The 22,371-nt window shown below is 45.1% G+C and overlaps 1 protein-coding gene across 1 annotated transcript; it reads left to right on the top strand.

The window, feature by feature from the left end:
- The first annotated feature begins 15,273 nt into the window (after positions 1-15,273).
- LOC121360916 (L-lactate dehydrogenase A chain) lies at positions 15,274-22,295 on the top strand. Its single transcript, XM_041481094.1, has 8 exons — positions 15,274-15,418; positions 16,939-17,070; positions 17,821-17,938; positions 18,672-18,845; positions 19,670-19,843; positions 20,648-20,765; positions 21,171-21,294; positions 21,474-22,295. Exons 2-8 carry the CDS (start codon positions 16,948-16,950, stop codon positions 21,636-21,638), a joined length of 996 nt encoding a protein of 331 aa, XP_041337028.1. The 5' UTR covers positions 15,274-15,418; positions 16,939-16,947; the 3' UTR covers positions 21,639-22,295.
- The last annotated feature ends 76 nt before the right edge of the window (positions 22,296-22,371 follow it).

The following is a 22,371-nucleotide window of genomic DNA, read 5'->3' on the forward strand; positions in this document are numbered from 1 at the left end:
GGCCTGTGGAGCTCTGTCCTACATTCAGAAATAGCAGATTCCTAGGGAGACAGCAGGGAAGGCTGAGCGACCCTGACCTGGCACCCAGTCCCTGCCTGGGTACAGCCAGAGCTGTCACAGACACTCACAAACACAGCCCCCACTCCTGGGGGTGTGTGTGCACTGGGACACAGAAAAGCACCTTCTGCAGCCTCTTATCACTTTGGATTTGGCTCAGTGCTCTGCTCCAGACACAGCTGGCATCAGGCAGCCAGAACCAGGTACCTGCCAGCAGGCATGAGGGCTCTACCTTGTCCTTTTGCTCCAAGACATCTTTGTCCACAGAAGGGTTCAACGTGTCAGTGTCAACAGCTGTAAACTGTGCCCAGGAGACCCTGTGCTGGAAGAAATACCAGATAGAGAAGCTGCACTTTTCAATCCAGTGGCTGGTTTTCTGCCAGCTTGGTTCAGTCCATGGCTAATCTGCATCTCCTGGGAAAGGAGCAGTATCACGATTCATGTCTAGAACGACCCAATGCTTTTTCCACCACAGGAAAACCCACAGACACGAGTGAGAAAAAGCTCAGAAAGACGAGCAGAAAGCAGTTTTGTTTCTGCCCTAGTCAGACTCCTATTTAATCCTACAGGGCACAGCACAGCCCTGCCCAGCACCCCTCCATTCGAACGCTGACATTTCGTTCCCTGTGAGAACGCCTCTCCCTTGCAGCCCTGACTCACAGCCGTGGCTTCCCTTTATGCAACACAGCTCCATTTCCTGCGCAGCCGGCGATGCCCGGTGCCAGCAGGAGCCACGGGTGCCAGGCTACAGCCAGCCTGCGAGGGAGGCACCCCTCCTGCCCCGGCACCTGCGCTGCTGCCTCAGCTCATTGCATTATTTCAGTATTACTGCCCCCACGCATCACCCATACCTCCTTTTAAGTGATAAATATCGAGCTCTCCACAATCAGAATCTGATGCTATAATTAGACAGCCCTACAGCACACATTGCTGTGTTACACAACACAGCTCAGAGCTCCTGGGTACGGGCTACATTTGCATTTTAGTCACATCACAGACAAACTCTTAAAGGAAAATCTCCCGAGTGGCTGTGGTCACTGAGCTTTGGTTCAGATGACAAGGCAATCTGAGAGCAGATTTCCCTGGTCTAAAACTAAACCAGAGGTGAACTCCAGTCAGCAGCGGGTGTCAGTCCACAGGACAAGACTGGAATTTGCCAGAAGTAAAACCTCCAGCACACATACAAAGAGGATGTCAGGTCCTCACTATCAACTGTTTGCTCAATATCCAGCCCCCTTTATGGCACACAGGTTGTTAATACAGACACAGCTGCTTGCAGTTCCATGCAAGGCACTGCTGCTTGACCAACAAATAGCTTTGATTCACTTAAAGGTTAATCTCAAAAGCCAGGCTCCAAACTCCAAGGCTTCACAGCTCTATCACATTTCTGTTTTCTCTTCCCCGCAGCAGCAGGGCAAGTTCCTGCCCAAACTTTTTCCTACAGCTGCACCAGGAAGCACTGGTCTAGCTGCACTAACTCATACTAATAAATCAGATAAGTAATTCATGTTACTCACTTTCAGCTGACTGACACGGTGATAGCTCTGTCACTTTTAAAGGGCTGGGTGAGCTGCCCTGCTGCAGCAGTGTGTGCCTTGCAGGAGCACCGCACATCCTGGTGCAGCATGAGCCATACGGCATCTCCAGAGAGCAGTGCTGTGAACCAGAGCCCCAGGCTCTGTCTGCAGCTTCCCCACCTACCTGGTACAATTTATAAGCAAGTATTTGTGCATCTAACTCCCACTGGATGCAGTGATTAAAATTCTTCCTGGAACTTTAAAAATCTAACCCTGGGCCATCCCTGCTGACACTGCCTGGCAGGAGGGGAGATGGGCAGCACAGGGCCCAAACCTTGGCAGCTGCACACACAGCCTGTACAGCTGCTTTGGAGTCTGCATCTGCCAAACAACTGCATGAGGGAAACAACTGCTCAGGAACAACATTTAGGATTTGTCATTTCCCAAGGTCACCATCAGCTGTTAAGAATGTTTATGTAATCAAAAAGTCAGTAGCAGTGGTGAAAGCCCTTCAGCTGACCCTAGTCAGCATCGAACTTTTCTTTAGAAAAGACCATTACCTAATTCAACCTAGAAGACCATTCTCCCAAACCCGAGTTTCCTGCATCATCTGCAAGATGTGATCTAAATAATTCAAAATTTCACTAGATCTAGGTCACAGACGGAGGTTTGTTTTTCAGCAAGATGTCCCAGAGGAATTGGTTTTTTTGTTTAAATTGTTCCTGACTTCCAACACCATACGTAAGGACACTCAGAAGCAGACTGAGTGGATGAGAAGTAGAAAGGATACTGACAAGGGCTAACTTCAGCTCATGCAACCTGGGCTTTTCTAACTCTAAGGGAAGATAAAACCATGGATTGCATCAGAGTCGTGTCTGTGGCTGCTGAGGGTCCACAGGTTAATTGCAAGAGATGTGCAAACATTCTCAGGTCAAACAAGCTTGTCTGCTGTGTGCAAGGATCCACACACACATCTCCAAGGGTCTCCAAATGACAGTGGTTGAAAACCCATTTAAGGAGAAGAGAAACCAATTTCAGCTCTTCCCGAGGAAGAATCCACGGAATGACTTCTCTTGGCTGACTGTGGAAAGAGCCCTGGCGGAAGTGCCACAACTACATGAACAAAAAGCATCACCCAGGCCCGCCCTCGGGCTCTTTTTAGTGCACACAGTTTACAGAAGGATTGCAAAGGCAAATCTTCAACCCTGAAGTATTTTTTCCATCTGTGGAAACACTACATCAAGCAGTCCAGAGTCCAGTGGTTGACCTTACTTTTGGGTATGTTGGTTTTTTCCTCCCCATTACTCGCACGTAGTAATAGCAAGTTACATAAAGTCAGGAAATGGGACCAGCACAAAGTTCAAACTAATTTTCATATTAAAGGCCTTGCACAACTATTTTTACTGCAGGCCTTTAATGACATCTTTAGTCCAGCTACAAGGTTGAGATTACAGGCATTTTCAGGTAACTTGGGCAGGCTATCAATACTTTCTGGGAAACATGTTTTATTTTTTATATTTCTTTGTCAGAAGAAGATAGCAGTGATTATACTCATTTCAGAGAAACTAGATGTTATATCCTCCCTCAAAAGGGCAGAAATCATAGCAAAATAAACTTGTTTCCACTTGACACAAAGAGTTTCTCAAATCTGCTTTATCACAGGCAAGCTTTATAAGTACAATTACAAATACTAGAAATGTAACAAAGTATTTAATACATTAGCCAATATTAAGCATCTACCAACTTGATCACACACCCACATTCCAGATTTTATATGAAATAAAGAGCTTATCACGCTGCTTGAGGTTTCCAGACAGATTAATTCAATCTGGGGACAATAAACTTCAGAGAAACTGTGCCAGAGCTTAAAAAGGCTGTATTTAAAGGAAGTACTGTCCAGACATGAAGTTTCCCATTTCCAAGAACTTGATCTCTGCAGGATACATGAAACTGCGCATAAGAACTGACATGTTAATATATGTTACATTTTAAAATCCTAACATTTTATTCCACACTCTCCAAATTCCATATCATGTGTTCAGCAGAACAGCATGGCAATGATTTAAATTAAAATAATTCTATTTTTATTAGCTAAGGAGCTCCAGCCCGATGGATCTTGTGAAGAACTCTGTGGATCAAATTCATCTCCTGCTATTGTATCCATGTTCCTAAAGATTTATATCTATTTTTTTAGTGCCCTGACTTTAATAGATGTTTTGCACCAGTATTTTCTGCAAAATCAGACCTTCAATGCATTAGATACCTAGAGTTTTAAGTGGTTAAAAACTTCACTGTTTGGAAACAGAAATTAGTATAGCCACAGCCCCTATCAAAATCATCATCAGCAAGATAATGATTTCTTCATCTCTAAACTTCCTATTTCTTTCTCTCCTAAAACCAGATCATACGAGCAGAGCTTTGAACTTTAGAGAGTTGATTTTTCTTTTTGTTAAACCTATTTCACAACCTCCACTACTTGCACAGCTCTCTTAAGCAATTACCCTGTGATTTGATTGGTGTGCACACCACGAACTATGTATTTGTAATACACTGCTCCCTGGGACGTGCAGCCATATCCATGGGCTGCAGCAGAAACCAAACAATGGGGCCACTGTTCCAGCCCTGCCTCCTGGCTCACCCTATCCGTGCAGGTTTTTTCCTCTCTGCTTCCTTTCAGTGCCACCAGGGCTGAGCCACTGCTGCAGCTTCTCCTACAGCTCCGCTTTGCAGAGTCCTGGGACTTGGTAAACAAACAGTTCCTCACGTATAAAAAAGACTATTGGAAACAAATTCAGGTTTTAGAAGACAGAAAGGCAATTAGAAGCACACCAGATGGTAAACTCTGATTTTTTTAAGGAAGTCGTGTAATTCTGGGAGCCTAGTGGGGGAGGCAGGGGAGAAAAGGAGATTTAGGTATATATTTGTGCAACTGACAGCATTTTACCTGACAGTATCAAAGAGGAGTAGAAAAAGCCTAGAACATTTAAGAGATGTGCCCTTGGGATCATGCTGTAGTTCAGCCAGTTCCAGCACAGCCTCCTGGTGCTCGGGTGAGCCTGCAGGCTGCCACGCCTCGCCCATCCTCCTCCTGCCTGCACAGCTCCCGGAGCCGGCCAGCCCCGCCGCTCTGGCAATGCCAACCATCTGCTCCATCTGCTCCAGCAGCCCTCCCACGCTCAGGCTGCCCAGGCAGGCTCCTGCCCGCTGCCGATCCATCCAAAGCCGCTCACGGTGGATCGGCACTTTCCCCTCGCTGCTCCTGCGGGCCGGGGCGGTGAGACCTGCAGCACCGCGCCCCAGCTTCCCCAAAGAGCTGGGAAAAGGATGCACAGAGGATGCCCAAGCACAGCAAAGCCACCAGAGCTGGCTGCTCCCGCAGCAATGTGCACCAGCCCACGGCCGCTGAGGCACCAACACGAGCCCAGCACAGCTTCCAGCGGCACTGCGCCACGGCAACACGGCTGCTGGGAGCCCCACACGGCTTGGAGGCTCCGGTGTCCCTGCCACAGCTCAGGGCTGCTCTGCCTTCCCTTCAGCACAACCCTCTGCTGCCAAGGAACGGTTTCTGGAGATTAATTTCCTGCCTGTCTTCATTCTTCAGGGTCTGTGGCCACCCAGTTGGCGCTGCTCTGTGCTGGGGAACATGTGGGATTATGAGAACATGTTACAGCTCCAGGATTTACTGGTTTATATCTGCTAATGTTTATGATTTGGGAAGAACACCTTGGAGCACTCACCTGGTTTAGAGCTACAGAAATGTTTCTGATACATGCTGTGAACAAGGAGAGATGCTAAAATCCTCCTCTAATAATCCATGTCTCTCAAAGAAACAGTGCACCGTGATCCAAGCAAATATGCCAGCACACAAAACTGAGGAAAAAATAACACTACGAAAAGTCAGTGTCCATAAAGGAGACACAGGAGTCCTGCAACTTCATCCCAAGGAAGGGATAACTCCACTGGGGCACATTTCCATGGGGTTTCTCTCACAAGGTTTTGGAGGACACAGCCTCCTTTTATCCTAAACTCCCAGCTGCCTGTTGCCCTCTTCCTTTCCCCACTGGCTGAGGCATTAGGAAGGCACGGCCTTCCCAAACTGCCTACCACATATCCCACCCTGAACCTGTCACTTTCCTTCAAAAACTCAGGCTCGTGCAGACTCATTTGTCTATTTCAGGAGTCTGTGTAACAAAGGCTTCAAGTTGGTAGAGACAATAAAACTCATTTCAAAGACATTAACACCCATACCCTCACCAATTGAACTGTTTGTAAAGACATTAGCACACGTTTTCTTATCAAAATTGAATTAGGCAATGTTTGTGTGCCTTGGCACTTCCTGGCACAAGTGAAATGCAGGCATGGTCTGACACCCAGTTGATCCTGAGCCAGGACCAGAGGGTTACACAAAAACTCCCTGAAGCTTTGTCATTTGGTCTAGAAAGGCTTGGCTTTGAGCTTTTGGATAAATTCACCTCAAGACAGAATGCACATACAGACCTGCAGCTCTACCTCCTTCTGAATTATCTGCTACAATCCCAAAAATCACTCAAGTCACTGTATGTAATTCTTCCATCAAGATTTACCTGGTTCTCCTAAGGCTAATCAGACCCAGGCTTCAGAATGAGCAATTTTGTGTATTCCTGGAACAGTTTCAGCTGCAAGCTTTGGGTTTTGACACTGGTCACAGAAGAGCTTTGGATTACAGTCTCCCAGTCAGGAGAGCAGATAAGAGCATTTCTGAGACACAAACCCATATAGAGAATCACTCTCATCATAGCACACTCACAGCTAAACTCCAGGACTCCCAGACCAAGAGGAAACTTAGATTCACTAAGAGAGAGGTCAGAAGTGCCCACTGTGTCTGTGCTGGCTCCCAGCTTATCATAGCTGCTTTTTACTTTGGTGGGTCCATCTGTGCTATTTTCTTGTGGCTTGCAGCCACATGCCCCAGAGGATGAGTGCAGCCAGAATGAGAGGCTGTGTTACAGCCCAGAAGCATGCAGCACACTCTGCCTCCCCAGGATTAACCACCTGCACTTCAGGCTAAGGGCAGGCAGCCCGAGTTCCCCAGGAACATCAGCTACTCCCCCCAGGGACATCAGCTTCTCCCTCCCAGGGGCTCTCAGCCGAAACGGGCAGTGGGTGGGTGCTGGGGAAGGGAGCTGTTGGCCACAGAGACCACCAGTGCCTCCAGGTTGAACATGGGCAGACAGGTTCCCCTTTGCTGTCCTTCGGCACATGGCCTGGGGGTGAGACCATGCATGTCAGCAAGTGTGACAGGGCACAGAGACATGCCACAGCCTGAAGGCATCCTGCTGGGAGCTTGGGAACCCTGTCAGAGTGAGGCTTCCATTTCTGAAGCATTCTCTACCCACTCTTGCTTCCTGCATGCCCTTCTACTCCTTCCCTTCCCTTCCTCCATTTGTAGCAGCACTGCATTCTGCATGGTCCCCAGGAGAAATAGGGCAAACATAACCTGATTAACCAGGCGGATTTGGGCAGGAAGGGGCGGGGGAGGAGATTAATACACAGAGCACGACAGAGCCTTTCCCTCTCACATTAGCCCTTGCCTATTCAATAATTAATGTGCTCTGCAGTGACTCTGACTTTGGGATTTGCTATAAAAGCTTCTCGTAAACTCTGTCTCAGCATTCAGACATCAGACCAAAGAGAATACTCGGCCTGACAAGCTGAAATTTCTTCCAGGCTCAAGGGTCAGGCAGAAGCTTAAAACCACTTGGATGTGAGCCTATGGCTCCATTTTAAAACATAAGGATCCCTCTTGCTGCTGTTCACCCATGGAAGAAACTGAATCCAACCTTTATTGGCCACTCTGTCTCTGAAACATGATTTAGAAGTTAATGCAGGCTTTCTCCATCTCATGTATGAAAAATCCAAGGCTGCCCGTGCCCCATGAACATAGGAACATATTACACAGGCTCTGGCTGCCCTCCAAGCCTATTCTGATGTTCTATCTTCTTTCCATCCATTCTTTTTTGCTTTCCTTAAGGCATATAGATGTTTCAGGATGGAAAAGTAAAGCTACCCACATGGAGAAAAGATGCCTTCCCTGACCTTCCAAGGAGCTATTTTTGGCTGCTCTTATATGCCTAAGAACTCTAAGAGGTGTCATGCACCAAACTAACTGCTCCTCAGTAACTTCTGCCTAGGAGATATGAAACATTGCAGATTTTTTTCTTTTAATCTTAATTTTCTTCATAACCTAACATACTACTGTCTTCAAATCTCCAGATGTTGTTTGTCAAGGAGCACATTTTAAAATGAACTGCAAGTCTAAGATATTACCCCAAGAATGCATGCTCAACATTACATCTAAACATACAAATAGAACACTAAAGACATATCCTTAACCCATAATTTTCCAAAATTTATTGAGTACCACAGCCTTTAACTGACTTCACATTTCAAATCCAAACCTGGAGAAGAACAAGCTCCAAAAGTTTCAGATTGAAACAGATTTCTTTTCAAAATATGTACCCCCACAGAGTTTAAAATTTGAAAATGCAGAATGCTGGGTTAGCAGCCACACGGACGCACAGAATGATACTCCACAAAGAAAGCAACAGTCCTGGCTCCATCTGTCAGAGCACATGAATACACCCCATCACACCCCAGCAGTCAGAAACCTGGCCTCTGGTCTGTCCAGTGTCTCTCAAATTCTAATGCTGATATTTTTGCAAGCTGGCACTGCCCAGACTGCAAACATTTCAGTCCAGAGGCCGAGAGGGAAGCGATGGGCGAGCTCCACTGCCCCAGCAGCTGCCCAAGGCTCCTCATGAGGCAGGGAGGTAATGCTGACCCAGGGGACTGCACAGCTCTGCTGCCACTCCAGACACTGTTTGCCCTCACAGAGAGAGCAAAAGATACAGCATGCAGGTATCTTTTCCTTCTGACCACAGCATTAAATATCACACAAACACACAGGATGCATAAAGCAGAAATGCTGTACAACTAGCAAAAAGGATGTGGAGAATATATGGGGAGAGAACTGTCCAGGAGACCCAGCCTCCAGAAATCCAGCCCTGTGCACACACACACAAGAGAACACAAGGTACTGTCTCCCAGCATCTCACATTTTCATCACATGGCACCTTTTAAAGGGCTCCTGAACTGAGATACTGCCTCCTAAGACCAGGACTGCATAAGGTTTAGGGATAAAACTAATTTTACATACAGCCATGAGAAAAACAACACAGGGTTGAGGTGGTCAGTGAGAAGTGCTTGTACCTTGCACTCAAGACACAGGCATACTGCTCCTCTTACTATAAGGCCCAACTTAGAGAACCACAAGGCTCTGTAAGTACCAGGATTTCCCCCGCAGGAGATAAAAGTCATGCTGTCTCTCTTCCTCCCTTTGGTAATATTTTCCTCCTTAAACAAGACTCACCACAGTTTGCAAAACAATGAGGTTGAGTTTGCTAAACATTTGTGCAATTTCATCCAAATACAGGCACAGAGGGAACACAAGTCAGAAATGCCACACTTAGCATAGCATTGTGAAAACTATTCATTGGCAGTCCACAGGCAAGCAGCAATCTTCCGTTTTCTATTTAAAACTTGAATATAAATAAAACCCCTGAATTAATCGATGGAGATAAGAGTTGGTATTTGTGTAATATTCTTGGAAAACACAGCATGCCAAGTCAAGAGCCATATTTGGCAATTATTCTGCTTTACCACTTTCACTCCCCTGGTTCATTCTGCCACTTTGGCTGATGAGCTCTTTCTGCTGTGTGCCTTTACAGTGCCTGTGCTGCAAAGCTGTGCTCCCAACAGAGATGTTCAGCTTGGTGCCTGCTTGAAGTGTATTAATGATCTCACTACAGCTGCATAATCAAGCTAGGTCAAAAGACCATTGCCCTCTAGCAATTGAGGCTGCACCTCTCTCTCCCCAACTTCATTGTTCCTTGGAATCACTGCCACAGTTCAGACCTTTGGTACTGCATCATGGTACGACATACCATGTTTCAATTAAGAAACACGGGCACTTAAAATTAAAAAGGCGTGGAAGGAAATTTGGACTACAAAGCAACTCTTTCCTGGAAAGGATAAGAAATCACTCTTCCCTTCCTGACAAGCCACACTTTGAACATACATATGACAAGAGAGCTCTGCTGGCAGCACACAGGATATAAATGGCATTTACAACTCTGCCTGGTAACCTCTCAGGACAGCACCCTTGTGTCACAGTCATGTCTTTTGCCAAGGGCTCTGTATCCACCTACAGAGCTGCAAACAGCCACCACCACCAACCCAAATACTTAAAAGAATACCTTGTGCAGAAACAGTGAAGCTATTTTTCCCCTCTGAGAAGAGCAGAAGAGTTGAGGTCTGCAACACAAGCCAACATCGCCCCTCAGGCCTGCTACCCTTGGGCTCAGCCAGCCCAGCTGCAGCTCTTTAAGGAGCCTCAGGGGTGGCCTAAATGTGAAAATGAAATCACCTGGTTGCCTATCTCCATTCTATTGCTGCATCTGTTGAACTGCAAGTTAAACTTCATCTTCCTCCTCCAAAGGAGGGATAATAATTTATTATATAGACATCTGTAGGTCCCTCTGTGTGTCTGTAATGTTGAGAAGTACTCTCAGCTTCCTGCAGTGGTTGGTATGGCCAGCAATTTCTTCCCCATAGGATGCTGACTTTCCAGCAATGTAACTTGGAATTCTGATTTACAGAAATGAAAGTTTGGACACAGTGATTTTTGGCTGGGAGAGAATGTATAATCTGCTATCACACAGAGCATCAACCAGATATATAAGGTCTGAAATGCTGGAAAAGTGTCTCCATCCAAAAGGGAGGCAGTATTGTGTAGTTAAGTGCATGTCACTTATCAGAGCATCCCATTTATTGCAGTTCTGAAGTAAATGAGTAAGATTCCAGAGTTGCATCAAGGGAATGGGTTTGGCTTGGAATCCAGCACTGTGACTCATGCTTTCATGAATAAATTCATTTCCTTAGAGAAACAAGACAAAATCACATGTTCTACTTAGTCAGCTTCCTAGAGTGTTGATTTAGGAAGGCATTGGAAAAAAAAATACAGTTTTGTCTAGCTTTATATTGAATGCATAATCCACTGCAGCTGTACTTGCAAACATAACCAACCTCTTAAGGGGAAGAGAAAAACTGGTGTAACTTGGAAGTTCTGGGTATTGAAAGATGCCAGCTAGAAAGTAGTTTGCAATCAAACCAGACAACTGACAAAAAAAACCATTGTGGAAGTCTGGGTGTTCCAGAAATTGACTCTTACTTACACAGCTCTCCATATTTATTCCCCTCCTGCACATTTAAAAATAGGTTGCAGAGACACAGACCCGTAAACACCAGGAAATGAGAATTGCATCAGCTTGCCCCTCCCCTTCCCACAATGACAGTGCAAAGAAAACGGGCATGAAGCAGCAAAAGCCCTGGATCTCTGTAACACCAGCATCCTTAGATGTGCATGGAAGCAGCCAAGGAGAGGCACCCAGAGGTGTATGGATTGTGGCTAATCAGTTCTGTGCAGAGATACTTGTTAGTGCAAGCCAGGATGAAACTTATATTTCAGCTTTTAGTTTTCTTAGGAGATCAATTCAAACAGTTTGATGTGGCTATACTGACCAAACAGGAGCAACACAAAATGTGGATTTTTATGGAGTATGAACCAGCTCCCTGTATCTTACCCTCGTAAGTATTTCAAAAGAATAATGCAAGAAATCTGGCTGTTAAAACTTTTGGTGTCAAGTTCCACTTTGGTGTCTGGTTCAGGAAAATACCATCAATCAATTTCATGCTGCTTTATAAAGCTGAAATGTTTCATAATTAACAAATCTCTGCAGTACCACCATCAGGTTGGTAGATAAAACACATTTTACAAAGGAGAAATGAAGCCATTAAAGCTGGAGGAAATTGTTCAGGTCTCAGAATAAATCAAAGGGAAAGACAGGACTGGAACATGATGTAGCTATGGGTAGTGCCAGGTTCCCTCACACACTGACACCATGTGAAAGCAGAGCCCTTGATGATGTCAGAGCAAAGGCAGGACTGATCGTAAATGGAATAGACTCTGGGATTTTTAAGGGCAAATTAAACCTCATGTCTCAGGTAGAAATGCCACTGACCTTTGCAGGGCTGGTCAGCATCCCCAGGAGCTTTGGGTTGCTGATAACCTCCCAGCTGAGCTGTAGGTCACTCAGCAAACCTGCAGGTCCTGGTTTGGTGTCCCTGTTCACCCCTGCAGCACCATCAGATTTGACTCAGTCTGTCCTGAGCCAGGACCTGGGCAAATAGAGAGAGCAGAAATTAAATGTCACCATGTAAAACGTCTCGTATACTAGCAAAATGGAGAGAAATTTATTAACATTTTGTGTTTTACTGAAAATAGCAAAATGTATACATTGAACTCACCTTGTATAACTGTATCTAGACTTTATTTTTGTGACAATGGTCTGATAGTATCTCATAGTTTGAAGGCAAATATGTTGTGTAATAAGAATGTGACTTTTGTTTCCATCTGTTATCGCTCAGATCCTCATCAAATGCCACCTGAGGCCAGTGGAAAGGCTCTGCTTCTAAGTCCTAAAATAAAAATATTAATGTTTCTACCTTCAGCAACTTCTATTGCTTTATTATTCATGTTTAATCTGTGAAAACTAATATGAAAAGGAGGGCAAGCAAGCTGAGGAAGGGTCAAGCTTCCCTGGAGAGACTGTCACATTTCTGGCATTCCCATCACTCTATCAACACCACCTCCTGCTACCACAATAAAAGGCAGCAGTGGAGAAAGAACAGGAAGAATAAAACTTCTTATGTACACATATAAGTCAACCCATCCCTACAATCAATCACTTACAGGAAATCAAAACAGACCTGGCCTCCATCTTCCAAGTGCAAGAAAAATGCCTGTAATTTGCTCACCCCGTTCTGTTTGTGCAGTCTGAGCCTTCTCTCATTGAAGCTCTCTGAGGCAGAAAATCAGTGTCAATCATGCCAGATGACTGCTTTCCTCCTGAGCATCTACTGCTGATAATAAGATCACAAAGGCCACATAAAAGGGAAAATTTGGCCATCTCAGCTGCCTTCTCAGTTCTGTAACTGAGATAAGTTAAAAGGTGAATGAGCACTGGCATATTAAAAGCTAACTCTATTTATTAATTACAAAAAGGGTTCTAATCTGCTTATCATCATCACTGAGGACACACTGGGACCAGGATGGTCTTGAAACATCCCAGCTGGTTTTCTCTGGCCTGCTCTACTAAAAGTAGGACCCCTGGTATCTGAATAGGCACCAGAGAGATAAGGACAAACCTGATGCCTTCTAGATAACAGCAATTCTTTCTTGGTTCTGTTCTCAGTAACAAGCAACACAAACACAAGTGAAGGCATGTTACTGGAATTTACACCCTGAAAACCACATCCAAGTTCATTTTGTCTGAGCCACAGGCTAAGAAGATTCTTAAAATACCAATTGTCTTCTCTTAGGAGCTTTGGTCTCACTGTGAGTAGTAAAATACCACTTGCTGTACATTAGTTACTCATTTTAAAATGCTTATTATTCCATTCAGCCAGTATTGTCATAGAAGCTTCCTAATCTTGCATTTAAACTCATTAGAAGTAAAAGTTTTTATAGGCAAAAATATTTCTTATTGGTCTTAATTCCTGTCAAATGTTAATTTTCTGTCCTGCCAGATGTCTGTAACTCAAACCTGGATGAGATGTTCAGTCCCATTCATATAGAGCCACTATAAATACAGATTCCTGGGATGCAAAATTAAACTTCCTGATCCATCCTTGAGGCTTCTGACAGAACAAGATGCTCAGTGAACCCAGAATAATGCAGAATGACAGAACTATGTTTCCTTTTCACCCTGCATTCATGTGGCTTTGGGCAAGCTCAGCATCTACCCACACTTCCCTTCATTAGTGACCAGTCTTCTCTGGCATGGCACATCCCACAGGCATTGCTCCTTCCTCCAGCAGCACCAAGGAACAAAGGTATATTTAACCTCCCTTGCTGGAAGCGCTGGTCTTTATAATAAGCAGAATTTTGTATTTTTCTGTCTTGTTTCATGCAAATCTACGCAAATTCTATGTTTCAAGATGTTTTCTCCCCAGTATTTTTTGTTTCTGTTATTTTGCCAATGGTCTGTCAGATAAATGGTGAGGCTTTGGGTTACCATTGCTGTCAGATCACCCCAGCAGAAGGGAATTGTCACTGGGATGGTGTGTGACCAGGCATGTCACAGCAAGATAAGGACTTCTAAAGGAACTCAAGCACATCCTAGGAACTGAGGACAGATATGGCCAAAAATCAGTTAGAGTCAGAATCCCAAAAGCAAAGCAAAATCAAAGATTGTAAAGGTACCACAACTACAATAAATGAAAAAAAAAAGAAAAAAAAAGTAAGAAAAAAGATTACTGTAAAAACAAGAATGAGAAAAACATCTACTCACACAAGATTAAACTAATACTGACCTGATTTTTAGTAAGGATGAACATGATAATCAATGAGGTAAAGACAGGATATCTGAGAGAAGAAGGAGAAAGCAGAAATGGGTAAAAGATAATAAATGAAGACAACTCACAGAAGGTGAGCAAAACTCACTGAGTTTGTTGTTTTCCAGCTGGAGGAGCCAGGCATTCTCAATCCCAGAGCCCTGATGTGCAGAAATCCAAAAGATTTTAAGTAAATTTGCCTACTTGAGGGCATTACCAGAGGACCAGAGAACGGCAAATTCTAAGAAGTAAGCCATGGTGGAAGCAGTTTGGGTCTGTGATTTTGATGTCTGTGCAGTTCTTCAGAAAAACTTGCAAGGAAAATCTAACTAAAAACATCTTAGTCAATAAATAACAAAGGGATAAAAGGCAGCGTGGATTTACTAAAATGCAGTTTTGTAGGATGACCCACAAAATAGTGCAGTATAAAATTGAAACTTCAGGCATTCAGGAAATAAACTTTTAAAAAATTGGTTTTGCTTTTTATTGGGAGTCTGAGCAAGAAGTAAGTGAGTGGGAGAAGGATTTGGCTTTACTAACCAAGCGCAGGGTGACAGGAAACTGACAGCACGGTGTGACTGAACCTGACCAGTGTGAGTCCAGTCATGGAATTTCCACTAGCTTCAGGAAAACATTAGTCTTGTGTTTGAGGCATCGCTGTGCAGACACTCCATGCAGCAGCCCCTTTCAGGAAAATAAGCATTTAAAAAGCATTTAAATTGAGAAAGTGCCACAGAACACACATCCCAATGACCAAGGATCCGCTTGTATGACTGTGCAGGGCTCAAAAGGTTTGGTTTATATAACCTAACACAACAAATGAGTGGGAATTGGATACGTAACTACAGGGAAAGGGGAGGTAAACAAAAACCCACAAACATCTATTGATTTGGATGGAAATTAGAAGCTGGTTTTCAGCCACCCGAGAAGAGGCCCCATCCGGAACCATCGCCATAAAGCCCAGAGGAGGCCGGGGCTGAGGGCTGCCCGGGCGGGAAACAAAGGCAGGAATGCCTTGAATTCCCACAAACCCTGCAGAGCCGGAGTGTCAGATTTCACTCATCGCGGCTAACAGCGGAGAGATCTCTCCGGACGAGGGCCCTCACACGAGCCCTGAGGCCACGCATAGCTCAGCTCCTCAGCCCCGCCCCAGCTCCCTGCGCTCGCCTCCCTCCGCTCCGTCTCCTTCCCGCCGCTCCTTCCCCCTCCTCCCTCTCCGTCTCTCCACCCCGACGTGTCGGCGGGCACGTCCCCACGGCCGCAGCCCGCCCGCCGCACGTCAGCCGCCCGGGCCCTATTTAAGGCCGCGGCCGCCACCTCCCCCGCCCGCCGTTACAGCCTGAGGACGCTCGGTAGGTGCGATCGCCGCGGCGGGCGGGATGGCTGCGGGAACCGGGGCTGCAGGAACAGGGGGATGTGAGAAGGGGGATTGCAGGCGGTGCTGGTCCCGCAGGCGGTGCTGGTCCCGCAAACCTCCGGGGGCACGCGGTGGAGCGGGCGGCGACAAATGGACAAAGTCCGCTCCTGCTCCGCTGAGTCCCCCCGGCCGTGGTGGAATCTGCGCAGCCCTGGGCTCGGGTCCAGCCGGCGTGATTTCCACTCACAACCCCCCCATCGTCCCCTCTCTCCATGCCCTTGAGCCTCCGTGGATTAACTTCCTTCCCGTAATCGGTGCGTGCGGCCCCAGGGAGTGATCCTGCAAAGAGACTTGAGGATGGGCTTAGGGCTGCGTTTCAAATACAGCATCGGTGGACCACCTACCACTCCCCTAACTTGTTTCTTTGAGGGGTATGGCACTCTTAAAAGGAAAAAAAAATTAAGTGTAACAGACGTGCTTGAGTGGGTGGCTCTGATCAGCCTTGAAGTGCTTATAGTGCAGAGGGAGGACTTGGCACGTGGAGAGTGCAGTGCATGGCCGCGCTTCAGGAGGCTTCTGCACAGCAAGACTGACGTAGCTTGGTTGATTTTTCCTAAATATGGGCCTTGCTGGCTTCCTGGCCCTCCCCTCAGCCCCGAAATTTGCAGTCCTTACCTGCTGCTCTGCTTGGCTTCTCATGCTCTGAACGAGTCGCTGCCTGTTCAGAGTCATGAGGTGTCTGTACTTGCATCCGTCTGTGCAGCTGCTCCTGCCCTGGGCTCTTCAGGCTGCTGCCAGTGCAGCTCCCAGTGCAGCACCATTTCCTGGGAAAGCGTGGTGGTGGCTTCCACGAGGAGATGGCGATGAATGCACAATCCTTTGTCATCGTTTTGCCATTTCGGCACCCCCTTGGCTCTCAGAACCCAACTAACCAGGATGCTCTGCAGCTAAAATGCGAGGGTGGGAGAGGCAGTAACACCAGACTCCAGCCATCTTAATTCAAAACTCTGCAGTTTCACTTCAAAACAAATTCATGAAGTTGACGTGGAGGCTCATGCTGTGCTAAAAAAGGGTTTGCCTAAGTGTTGCACAGCTTGAGCTCTGGAAAGGCTTCAGGGCACAGAATACCAGTTTTTCAGGGTGAGAGAACAGAGCCTGCCAGACTGTGCTTAGAAGTACTAAAATGGCTTCCTGTACCCAAGTGTAATATGGATGGTCATTTAGAACATTCTACTGCTGCTGCTGGAGTGCCACCAGCTATGTAATAAAATCAATGGCTCTCAGGCTGTATTTGAAGCAAAGCTAGGGTGAGCTTGAACAGAGGATTGTCACCAGTAATTCAGTTTTGCAATCATTTTTTGGCATACAGACAGTATTGCCAGACATTTTATTCATGTGTTTTGTATCCATTTTCTTATCATCCCGGAATAAACTCTGTCTTGCTGGATACAATTATTCTGGTGTCAATAAAAGCTCCAAAGCCTGGAGAAATGATCTGTTTTCTTTCCTTTTCAGCACTGCACCATGTCTCTCAAGGATCAGCTCATCCACACTGTCCACAAACAGGAGAGCCATGCCGAAAATAAGATCAGCGTGGTTGGCGTGGGTGCAGTGGGAATGGCCTGTGCCATCAGCATCCTCATGAAGGTGAGTGTCAGGCTTGGGAGGAAGCAGCAGAAGAACCTGAGACCTAAAAGAGTGGCAAAAAAAAAATTAGTCACCCTTATTAGATGAACTTTGGGTTATACAATCCTTTTTTGGGGCCTGACATGAAGCAACAGTCTTCAAGCTATTGACAGAGAAAAAATAGCTGCAGCTCTTGTAAATGAAATTTGCCTCAAGATCAGGCAGAATGTCCTTTATGTATGATTTTAACAGCTGCATTTACCTTTGTGGGACTTGCAGACTCCCTTCTAAGTAGGAATTCTCTTAACACTTCACTTCTTCACAAAGAGTGTGAACTGAGGATTTATTTTGTCTTGAGCAATCAAATGGAATAATTCTTTGCAGTATGGTCTGGAAAAAATGGGTCCATGACACTCTGCATGACTTGTCTTCTGCCTTCAGTTATACTGAAAATGCTGTGGTTAACATCAGGCTTGCTTTTCTTGACTGTCATATAGGTTGCATATGAATCACTATTAAATTATTCTTTGTTATTGTCCTGCTTAATTGTACTACTATTTCATGCAGAATGTGGTTATGAAAAGTATAAAGAGAACTCAATGAAGTGGATATCCCAGGGGACTAACTGAAGGACTTTGGGAAGAGCTCAAGTGTTAGAGATGAGCAAAATTGTTTTAAGTAGCTTTTAAAATAATTGCAACTTCACAGTTTGAAAACAGGATCTTTGCTGAAAGAGGCAGCAAACTCACCATTGCTCTTGGTGTCTTGTAGGACTTGGCTGATGAACTCGCCCTTGTTGATGTCGTGGAGGACAAGCTCAGAGGAGAGATGCTGGATCTCCAGCATGGCAGCCTCTTCCTTAAAACTCCAAAGATTGTCTCTGGCAAAGGCAAGTAGCTGGCTCTCATGTGCTCATTATTTCTAAATGGAGGTAGCCACTTCAGGTCTCACACTGGACAGCCAAGTCTAGCACTTAGCCTGTCGCCCTAATTGTTGGAGGGGAGCGCTCATGGATATAGTACTCAGCTGACATTTTAAAATATACCTTCTTCTGGCCAGTCCAGCTAGATATTTTCTTCCAGGGTTCACTACTCAGTACAGAAAGATGGATTTCTTAAGCACTTGTGCACCTTAGAGAACTTTATTTCACGGCCAATTAACCCCTGAACTCATTACTGCTTAATTCTGATAAGTTTTAGTGGCAGCCTTGAGTAGGGCAAAGGCTTAACCAGCTCATACCTTAATTGCAGCTCCTACAGGTAGTAGGTTATGAGGGCAGAGCCTTTTTCCTCTTCTACACAGCACTTACCCTGAATGCTATCCCAGCAGCTATCCCTAGTCCCATTTGTGGCTGAGAAGCAAGGAGTATCATTGCCTGCAGCTGGGTGTTACAATAGAAACACGCCTTAATGTTGTTACAATGTCGTGGCAAGAGCCACTTATCTTGAAATGAAATTCTATTTTCTAAAGAGGCAAAGTCTAGGATAACTAGGAATTACCAGGAAATTGCTACACCCTCCCAACTCGAGAATTTGAGATCCCAGTACAGAAAGGAAGTGAGAACTCCTGTTCTGAACCACGTGTGGTAGAGGTCATGTTTGACACAGCCTTTTTGTCTGCAGATTACAGTGTGACTGCACACTCCAAGCTGGTCATTGTCACTGCTGGTGCCCGGCAGCAAGAAGGAGAGAGCCGTCTTAACTTGGTCCAGCGCAACGTGAATATCTTCAAATTCATCATTCCCAACGTCGTTAAATACAGTCCTGACTGCAAGCTGCTTATTGTCTCAAACCCAGGTTTGTCTTGTGTTGCCATAAGAGGATTTGGCTTAGAGAATAGTCTTTCTTCAGTAACGTGGCATTAGTGCACAAGCTTTTAGAACATACTTGTGCTGGGGAAGAGAAGGCTCCAGGGAGACCCTGGAGAACTTTCCAGTACCTAAAGGGGTCTAAAAGAGAGGTGGATTTTTTACAAGGGCATCATGTTGTGATAGGACATGGAACAACTGCTTTAACTGAAAGAAGTAGATCAAGGTTAGTTATAAGGAAGAAATTATTTTAAAGGTAGTGAGACACTGCAGCAGGTGGCCCAGGGAAGTTCTGGATGCCCCATTCCTGGAAATGGTCATGGCCATGTTGGATGGAGCTTTGAGCAACCTGGTCTAGTGGAAGGCGTCTCTGTCCATAGCAGCGGGTTGGAATGAAATGATCCTTAAAGTTCCCTTCAACCCAAACCATTCTACGGTATCTGTATAGCAAAAAATGTCATCTTGCCTATCTGTATAGCAAAAAATGTCATCTTCCCTTTCCAGGCTCTGCAGTTTGGTCTTCTGAGAAATACTCTGAGGTTTTCAGACTGAATGATCTTGAGCACACTAGGGTCACTGATTATTGCATGCATAGCATAAAGGCAAAGCTGAGAGACCGTTCAAAATAGTCATTATGTTCTATAAAACAGTCATTATGTTAGCCCACTGCAGTGTCTGGCCACGGGCACTGCTTTATTCTCTGTTCCATGCAACTAGCACGCAGGTAAAATGCTTACAGATAAATGCAAGGTACCATCTTCATTATCAGTCTGCTCATGAGTGGCATTTGTTATGCCCCTGTTCTCCTTACAGTGGATATTTTGACCTATGTGGCCTGGAAGATCAGTGGCTTCCCCAAAAACCGTGTTATTGGGAGCGGCTGCAATCTGGACTCTGCCCGTTTCCGGCACCTCATGGGAGAAAGGCTGGGCATCCACCCGCTGAGCTGCCACGGATGGATCGTGGGAGAGCACGGAGACTCCAGTGGTAAGGGAGAAATCAGGCTGGCTGTTACACAGCACTCCCTGATGCTTTGTCTGCCAGGCACCCCTAGAAAAGCTACAGCAAAACATTACGGCAAAACCTTTGCACCGCAGCACCTTAAAAATGCAAGTTCTGATTTAAGTAATTTGCTGCACAGAGTAACCCTAGATGATCTATATTTGACCTGAATGACTGTGCTTGGAAAAGGTCATTACTGTAACCTGAGCTGGCTAAACATTTCTAGGCTAGATTGTTCACGTAACTCCCAAAAAAACCCAAAGTGAAGCAGCAGGAGGATAAAGTTCTTGCAAGGGCCTCTCAAAGATCTGCACTAGACCTACTGGCAGCCACTCAGCTGCCATTCCTGGCATCTCTCAATCACTGTATATAGGAATTGCAGAGGCAAGTCTGGAGGACAGGAGAAAGCACTTTTTCCTTATTTAACCTGTACTTTTCCAACCAGCACCAGAGCAGTGCTGTCTGCTTCCTGACACCCACCAGAATGCCCCTGGAATAAATTCTTACTTGGGAAAACTTTGCAAAATTACTGTCATTTTAGTTCATGTTGCCCAGGTATTTCACATTAACAAAGGTGTATTCAAACCTTTTGACACCATGTATAAATGTTGATGTGCTCCTAGGTTCTCAGGCTGCAATTTAGGCTGGCCTTATAGGTCATACTATATTTAAGATCATAAGTAAATCGTAAGTGATGTGTTGCAGATTAATCCAGTTAGATCTCATGTTAACTATTACTTGGAGAAGGACAGATAATTGTGAGATAATTAACCTGTGTGCAACTCTCAGTGCCTGTCTGGAGTGGAGTGAATGTTGCTGGCGTCTCTCTGAAGGCTCTTCATCCAGACTTGGGAACTGACGCAGACAAGGAACACTGGAAGGACGTCCATAAGCAGGTCGTGGACAGGTAAATACTGGCTTGGCTACACAAGAACAAATCATGAAGAGCTGAAAAATCTCTGTTCTGCAGTACCCAGATCTAGAGTACCTCAGTAGCCCCAAATGTTAGGATGCAAACATAATGGAACACGAAAAAATATTTTAACGAGTAATGTAGTTAAGTTTTCATGATTAGTAAACTTAAAATTAGGGAAGAGCTTAAACTTCTAGGCTTCCAGTATAATTGTGGGGGGATTAGTGTAAAATGCAAATACAATTATTCACTGCTGAATTCATTTTGGTCCTGCCAGAAAATCAGTCAAGCTTCTGATGCCTCCAGATTGATCCAGAGACCTCCAAAAGCCTTTCTGACAAACTCAAAGCAGTTCAGTTGATGGCACTTGTTCTTTAATGAGTGTCTGTGTCTCTGCAGTGCCTATGAGGTGATCAAACTGAAGGGGTACACGTCCTGGGCTATTGGCCTTTCTGTGGGAGACCTAGCTGAAAGTATTATGAAGAATTTGAGGAGAGTGCACCCCATCTCTACCATTGTTAAGGTGAGCAGCCTCTTTTCCCTAATGTTTGTCCTACTGAGAATTAAGTATGTCTGGAATTCTGAAAAACAGCAATTGCTTTTTAGTTTAATTTCAATTAAATTTGGTTTCCTGATAGGATAGTCTATGAAATATACAGAGATACATAAATTCCAGCCTAACAATCCTTCTGTACCTTTCAGGGCTTGCATGGAATAAAAGAAGACGTCTTCCTAAGTGTTCCTTGTGTACTGGGCAGTAATGGCATCACTGATGTAGTAAAGATGATCCTAAAACCTGAGGAAGAGGACAAATTAAGGAAGAGTGCAGACACACTGTGGGCAATCCAGAAGGAACTACAGTTTTAAACCTGCCCAAGCAGTTTTTGGGTCTTAGCAGTTTAACGGGTTTAGTGGTTTGTCTTACGTTGCACTCTCCAACTAAGTCAAATCTTTCAATGTATTATCTCAACTAGGACACACAAAAAGCTCAAATCTGAACAATGGAGTTTCCTGAAGACAGCATTAGGAAACTAATCTAGGGTTTTCCCTGTTCACAGACACCCCTGTTCTTAGCCAGAGCTAGATTACCTAGTCAGTCTTGTTCAGTGAAGTGGTATGACAAATCCAGCATTCAAAGCAGCACTGCCTAAAAAAACCCTTTGCCTTTTCCTCATCTTGTTTCATGTTGGTTCAAGGAATAAGGAGTAATTGCTACACAATATGAAACCAAAGACATTTCTTGAAGTTAAAGGATTGTCAAGCCAATTGACCAACCTTCTCTGCCAGCTGAATCGCTTAAATATTTCACTGTTGATAGGTCCAAGTGTATTTTCCTAACACTGCTTTGGAATTTTTGTGGGTATTTTTTTCTTAGAGAACCTTATTTTTGTGTACTGTATCAGTCTAGTTGTAAGTTCTGTCTCCAGAGCATGTTTAAAAAATGTTAAGGTTTCTATGTGCAACAAGACAGTGACTGTCCAACTGTAGTACCAACTACAACACCAAATAAACCACAAACTGTTACTTCTGTCTCCTTGTTTTTCTTCATAGGGCTTTGTCACTACTTCCTACTTCCACCCACCCAAATCAATTCTATTCT

The sequence above is a fragment of the Pyrgilauda ruficollis genome, unplaced genomic scaffold (genome assembly GCF_017590135.1).
Source record: "Pyrgilauda ruficollis isolate IOZ18807 unplaced genomic scaffold, ASM1759013v1 scaffold55, whole genome shotgun sequence".
NCBI lineage: Eukaryota > Metazoa > Chordata > Aves > Passeriformes > Passeridae > Pyrgilauda > Pyrgilauda ruficollis.